The following is a 7,127-nucleotide window of genomic DNA, read 5'->3' as shown; positions in this document are numbered from 1 at the left end:
CACATTGTGTGTGCCCTATGCACACTGCTACAGTCCAGAATAATTGAATCAGCCTCAGATATGGACTGCTTTAGTCTCCACTGATACAGTAACATCATTGTGGAGTCCTGGAGCCCATTAGCAACACGAGAAGACATCAGATGATGCGTTTCTTCTTATTGTGTTACAGATATATACTGTAACCCAGTATGTACGATCCTTCTCCCTGCCCTTCTCTTTCGTTATCGCTCAAATGCCTCCCAACCTCCATCTATAACTTTCTTTCTTTCTTTCAGTGGAATTAGTCAAATCAGTGTAGTTATTTGTAATTTGATGGGAGATGGGGGGGGGGGGGTCCAAGCATCTGCTTGTGATACTTGCTGATAGTTGCTTTGATGTAAACTGCATATTTGCCCATACTGACCTGCCCATATTGTATTGGCATTTTTTGCAAGGAGTTGCCAGTTTCAACTCATTGTTACTCTTTGATGTACCATTTCCAGCTTCATAGCCTGGGGTACATCTGTTTTGTGTATAATAACGTACGAGAGCTATTGAAAGGAAGAAATTAAAGCCATTTGTTGTTGAGCGTTTCATTTTATTGTTTTGTCAGTGCCTGACAAAACAAGCCATTTCCCATGGAAAAAAAATACTTTGCACGATATGTCATGGTTCCCGCCAGGATTTATACATTTAGATGCATGGTGACAGAAAATAAAGATTTTGCTTTTCAGGTAAGTTGTTCATTTGTTAAACAAGCATACAAGACATGCTAAACATGTACACTCATGCAAATACTACCGTATACAATACAACTATATATATTTTTTCTTTTACCTTATACATGGAGACAGTAGTTGAGACAAGAACAGCAGACCAAAATGTGCTGAATTATTTCCACATAATATCCTTATTCCTTAATAAAAAGGTTTGCTGTATTCATAGTGGATGCTTTGTGGAGCTGTTGTGAACAGTTCTATAGTTTCTGCCATGGGAACTTTTGTGTTTCTACATACAATACATTATTATAATGAAGTAAATACAATTTCTGTATGTTGAAGTTTTTGACAAACCCAACTCACTACTTCTACTGTAGGTTGGCCTGGCCTGTCCTCACATCCTACTACACATCAAGCATGAGCTGGGGCCCCTGTCAGTTAGCTATACTGGCCAAGAGAAAAGGCCCCTGAGTCACTTGACTGCTTCTCCTCGTGTTTGTACAGCTGGGAGCGGTACAGCCCGTTGGTGGGTGAATCAACCCCCTTGTCTGATACCTAAGAGACAGACAGACAGACAGACAGACAGACAGACAGACAGACAGACAGTGACAGACAGACAGACAGACAGACAGACAGACAGAGACAGACAGACAGACAGACAGACAGACAGACAGACAGACAGACAGACAGACAGACAGACAGACAGACAGACAGACAGACAGACAGACAGAGAGAGTTACAGAGAGACAGAGAGAGTTACAGAGAGACAGAGAGATACAATGTCCGGTTTGGTGTTCTTTAAAGTACTGTAATCGAATCAATATAGTTACGGTTTATTACATAGGGATTTGTACACAATCTGTATATGCAGCGTATATACTGAAACATTCTGAATGTGCATGGAGCGTGCGTTAAATACAGCATGTGGGGGGAGAGGGAAAAGTATCAGTGTGAACAGACAAAAATGTAATGCGCGTCATGTGCAGTTTGCATACTCCACTTGGATACTTTACCTCTTCAAACTTTTTGGCCTTGTACTGCTCCGCCCCTTTCAGGAAGTTCAGCAGTATGATGTCACACAGAACCGTACCCTTGGACCAATCATATAAAGACAAGCTGCTCTTATGCTCTTTTGATTGATTGATTGACATATCTATTGTCAAAATAAATACATATTAATAATATATTCAGTGCCTCACTAGGAGGCATCATATTTGTACATTTGTCAAATAAAAGGATGAAGCATAATAAGCTCAGGAGCTGGTTTCCATTTATTTGTTTATTTATTTATCTATTCATTCATTCATTCATTCATTCATTCATTCATTTACAAAAAAGTAAAGACTCACCACTCCGACAGAAGTGAAGGCTGCCACCATATTGATGAGTGTAGGAATCATGTTGAACTTCCCAGCCTGGAGAGAACACATAGGCTGTAGTTAAAATCACACTTCTCAGTCTAGTTGGCACAACAAGAATCTAAACTCCATGTTGAGCAACGAAGAAGACGTAAGAGATTGTTGAACAAAAATGATAAATTAGGCATACTCACATTTCCATAGACTAGTACATCAAACCTGATAGCATAGGCTTTGACCAGCGTACGATAATCAGTCCCATTGTCCATCTTATAGTATTTAGCAAACCTACGTGCAGAGGAAACCAAAGCACTCATTACACAGTGTGAAGACTAACAGTATATACTTGATAAAGATTAATTGTTTACTTTTATGAATCGTCTACTAATGGTTCATACTATATGAAACCTGGTCAGCCCCGGTGTAGAGCTGTGAGCTTGTAGATCTGCTATTGTTTTGCAGAATGTTCTCTTACCTTTGCATATTGTTTACCTATTATAACATGCCCAGAATAGGGACGCTAGGGTTCATGTGGTTAAACCCATGTCATCTAGGATAAGCCATATGTGTACTGGCTGAGCAAGCATCCTCCAAAGTTAGCTGATCAGTGCTAGATTTTCAGGCCGCTCAAATCTAGTCTCATATTGCGCTGATCAGAGCAATGGTCACGAGTTATGGCCATTTGAAGTGGTTAACACTGATGTAGTGGGGGTGCTCGCTGGCCTAGCGGTCCAGGCGCAAATCACATATACAGTAGGCTCTAACGCGTGTCGTGGGTTCAAATCCCGATCTCTACTGTGTAACTATCAATAAAGGCAGAAAATCCCCAAAAATATCTTGAACAAAAAAAAAGCAACACTGCTGTAGTGCAATTGTTTTTTTGGCGTGAAAAGTCCCCAGTCCCCTGAACAGTATTTGCCAGTCCCCCGAACAGTATTTCTGCCAAGTTTCGTGTGGATTGTGGTAATGGTGTGCCTGTGGCCCCCCTGGGGCTATACATAGCCCCTGCTGTGACTATTGTCATGGCAGACCCGACTCTGAACAGTGTTTGTGCCAAGTTTGTTGTGGATCGGAGCAACAATGCGCCTTGTAAGTCCAGATGATACGTTTGTGTCTTCCACCGTCGGTCCACCATCGGTCCTCCCACCCACCCTCTAGGCAATTGTTATAGGATAGTACATTTAGATTAACTATCAAAAGTGCATTAGAAAAGGGGCGCCCGCTGGCCTAGCGGTCCAGGCGCATACCGCATACGCTGGTAATCCAGCTTGACAGTGTGTCACGGTTTCGACTTCCGATCCAGACGACCTTTGCTGTGTGTCACCCCCCCATCTCTCTCCACATTTCCTGTCAGCCTACTGTCCTGTCAAATAAAGGCATGAAAAAGCCCCCCCCCCTCCCTTTAGATTAGAAAAGATCACCAACACTGGCTTTGATCCTTTTAGGATTTCTTGTTTATTTAGTCAGTCATAAGCCCCAGCAGCAGATCATACACAGCGAACGTTTCGGCCCGCAGGCCTTCCTCATTCACGCTGAGGAAGAAATCCTAAAAGGATCAAAGCGAGTGCTGGTGATCTTTTCTAAGACACTATTTCTGCCAGAACCGTGCACCCGACACACGTGAACTGCGAACTATTCTTCTGATGAGTTCTCGCCTCTCTCTTTTTCAAGCTATCATCAGTACATGACAGTGGGCATGCAACACACTTTAGGGTCCAATTTACGGTCAAAGAAATGAATACCTGAAGTTGTAGCCAGGAGAGACAGCGCTCCCCTGTGACATGGCGTCCAGCCGGGTGAAAGAGTAGGAGGGGCTACACTCATTCTCGTCTTTGTCCAGGTCACACATCCACGAGATCTTTATCCCTATCACTCCTCCCTGAGGGTGACACAGGTGACACACGTTGACACAGAAGAGGGGCAGCCATATAGCTGAATGGTTAGAGGGGCTGCCCGGGAAACAAAAGGTCTCAGGTTTGAGCCTCCCAGGGTCAGGGTGTCCCTGAGCGAAACGCTTAAAGGAGCAGTTCACCCCAAAAATTACTTAATTTCTATCAATTACACACCCCATGAGGCCTTGAATTCGTTGAGATTGTTTTGTTTTTGTCGCATTCCTAAGCCAATAATGTTATGACCGGTGTCTGGTCTCTCCGGGTAGGAGACTCAAAGAGTCTCCTTTGAGTCTCCTACCGGATACATTAGCATCTTTCCAATGGTAATCAAATTGTTGTCTCAGGAATGCAACAAAAACAAAAAAAATCTCCATGAATTCAAGGCTTCATGGGGCGTTTAATTGGTATAAAATAAGTCATATTTTGGGTGAACTACTCCTTTAACCCTGAACTGAGTTGAATTGAATGGATACAATTTTTATTAATGGAAAAAGACAGAGAAAACACGAGAGCAGACTAATCCTGTACATTTCGTGTTTGGGTTGTAATCGCGTGCATGCGTGCGTGCGTGTGCGTGTGTGCGTGCGCGTGTGCGTGTGTGTCCACCTTGTGTGCCAGGTTGGTGAAGTCCTGCTCTGCGTAGCGGACCACATCTCCCACTTTGAAGATGGGACAGTAGGTGTTGTTCTCATGGTCATAGTTACATGACTTGATGTAGCTGGCTGTGATGGTGGGTAGGAAGTTCCCTCTGCATGTGCACACACACACACACACACACGCACACGCACACGTACACACACACACACACACGCACACGCACACGCACACGCACACGCACACACACACACACACATACATACACACACACACACACACACACACACACACACACACACACTTAACTAAGTCTGTATAAATATATTGAAAATCATGAGTCATCATCATCATCATCCCTACTTGGTGAAGCTGAAGAGTGGGAAGCGGATGCTGTTCTTGATGAAGATGGTGAAATTCTCCACCTCCATCATAGGTTCTCTGAGGAAGAGAGAAAACATCAAACGGATATAATACAATCTGTGTGTCTCAGTCCCAGTCTGCAGGTGCATTGGACTGAGCACTCATGCTGAGTAATGCACACTCATTCTCTGCCCGATAGCCCAATGTCAATACATGTCATTGTTTATACACGGCAACAGAATCATACATCACGTTTTTTACCCCCAGTTTATTTTATTTTGTTTAATATATGTACTGCATTGTATAACAACGTTTATTCAGTTAATTTGATTATATGTCTCCTTTATATAACCAGGTGAGTCCCATTGAGATGGTTGTGTTTTACAAAGGAGGGATTACAGCAATACAAAATACAAAAACAAAGCAAAAACACTTTAAAAAATGTCCTCAAAGTCATTAAAATGTTACCGAAGTTAATCAATTGAGTCAATGTCCGTCAACCTCTTTGAGCCATTAAGAAATCATGTTTGAGTTTCACTTGTAAATCAGACTTTTCTCCAACAACACACACACACACTCAATGCTGTCTCACGTCTTTATGTAGTCTATCTCAGCGGGGCACCAGCCTTTCATCTCACACGTCTTCATGGAGTCATTAAAACGAACACACCTCCCTGTCCCAAAGCCTGATGGGAGGAGGAAAGTGACGACAAAAAAAAGGAGGAAGAGTAATAAAAGAGAAGAGGGTGAGAAATCAACCTGTAACACAGTGGTTTCCAACCTTTTCTGGATCAGGACCCACTTGAAAATCTCGAAAGCGTTTTCAGCCCACCCATATCTGACCACTTGTTAAGTGATCAGATGGGTGGGCCTTGTGCATTATCAGAGCATGTTTATTTTAATGCTCAATCAATCGATTGCGTTCCAACTTGGAACTAACATAGTATACTTAAAATTCCTATTCATCTGTATCACAATACACTTTTTGCACTTTTCAAGGTTTTAGAAAAGAAAATACCATGACCTTTTTTTTACATGATTTTTAAATAGTTTTATATGAATGTTTGTGTTATCAATAAAGTCTTATAGATAACATAACATTGGCAAGTGTTTTGGGGGCCCACTTGCTATATCCTCATGGCCCACCACTGGGCCCCAGACCACGGGTTGGGAATGGGTGCTGTGACATGTTTTGAGGGACAGGAGGAGAGAACATGAGAACAGGAGGGAGGAAGGGGAGGAAAGAGAGCAGAGAAGAATCTTACCATATCCTCCCGCCTTGTTGAGGTACTTGGTGCAGTTGTTGTCATGAGTACACCTGAATTTCATCTCACTCTGTCTCAAACAAGCACGCATGCATAACATGTGAGTAATAATTAATCATGGTTCAGGGAACTCTAAAGACTGTATCTAATATCTACACAAATTACAATGTATTTGGCTATGAACCATGTGAAAATATGTTGCCACAGACCCCCATACAAGATTTATGTTGTGTAAATGTTACACAAATAATTAAAAAATATCAATTTCTATGATCTACAACTTACAACGCGTCACATCGCGACACATTGTGAGTTTGTATATCTGCTATTTTCAAATAGCTGATGTATATACTGTAGGGTTAAAGTGGTTGAACTGATTTTAATGCTATTAACTCTGGGGACAGATGGGGACCCCCTGGAATCCCCTCAAGGACCCCTGGGGGTCCCCGGACCCAACTTTGAGAACCACTGGTGTTCTGTTGTTGTAGCAGTGACAGCAGTGACAGTTTAGTCCCTGACAAACTGCAAGCGTCAGACCCGTTCATTATCAAATCCTTGTTTACAACGGCTGTGGCCAAACTTGAGGCATCAAGTGGACTCTCAGAGCTCGCTTCCATTTTGGAGTGTCGACGCCTGACACAGACCATCTGAAATGAGTTGGATCAACCACTTTGTATTGATTTGTTTTCTCTTGGTGCACGTCAGTGACGCTTTCAGTGTGTCATGGCCTTTTGTTGTAGGAGTTGTGGCAGTAACAGCAGTGACAGTAATACTCCTACACTGTAGGTATTAGGACTTGTATTAGAACTTGCAGTGAGTGCTATAGCTTACCTCAGGGCAGTGCCCTTGTACTTGGTTTTCTGTGGTGATGAGTTTGGTGATGATGCAGAAAACAGAGGCTCCCTGTGGAATGCATAACACATAATCCATAATTCAACACCATATATTTCAACTTCC

The 7,127-nt window shown here is 42.6% G+C and overlaps 1 protein-coding gene across 1 annotated transcript in view; it reads right to left on the bottom strand.

The window, feature by feature from the left end:
* Window positions 1-591: 591 nt before the first annotated feature.
* Window positions 592-7,127, bottom strand: part of p2rx3b (purinergic receptor P2X, ligand-gated ion channel, 3b) — an 8,462-nt gene continuing 1,926 nt past the window's right edge. The window contains exons 3-12 of the mRNA XM_080453386.1: window positions 7,002-7,073; window positions 6,171-6,240; window positions 5,498-5,591; window positions 4,906-4,983; window positions 4,555-4,696; window positions 3,799-3,935; window positions 2,251-2,344; window positions 2,048-2,113; window positions 1,712-1,789; window positions 592-1,253 (exon numbers count right to left, since the gene is read on the bottom strand). Coding sequence (XP_080309512.1) covers window positions 1,137-1,253; window positions 1,712-1,789; window positions 2,048-2,113; window positions 2,251-2,344; window positions 3,799-3,935; window positions 4,555-4,696; window positions 4,906-4,983; window positions 5,498-5,591; window positions 6,171-6,240; window positions 7,002-7,073 — 948 coding nt within the window. The 3' untranslated portion in view covers window positions 592-1,136. The remainder of the gene's footprint in view (window positions 1,254-1,711; window positions 1,790-2,047; window positions 2,114-2,250; window positions 2,345-3,798; window positions 3,936-4,554; window positions 4,697-4,905; window positions 4,984-5,497; window positions 5,592-6,170; window positions 6,241-7,001; window positions 7,074-7,127) is intronic.

Source organism: Gymnoscopelus braueri, assembly GCF_963280865.1.
Source record: "Gymnoscopelus braueri genome assembly, chromosome: 2".
NCBI classification, from domain to species: Eukaryota; Metazoa; Chordata; class Actinopteri; order Myctophiformes; family Myctophidae; genus Gymnoscopelus; species Gymnoscopelus braueri.
Note: the sequence above shows the minus strand (reverse complement) of the source record. Positions and strands in the feature narration are given on the sequence as shown.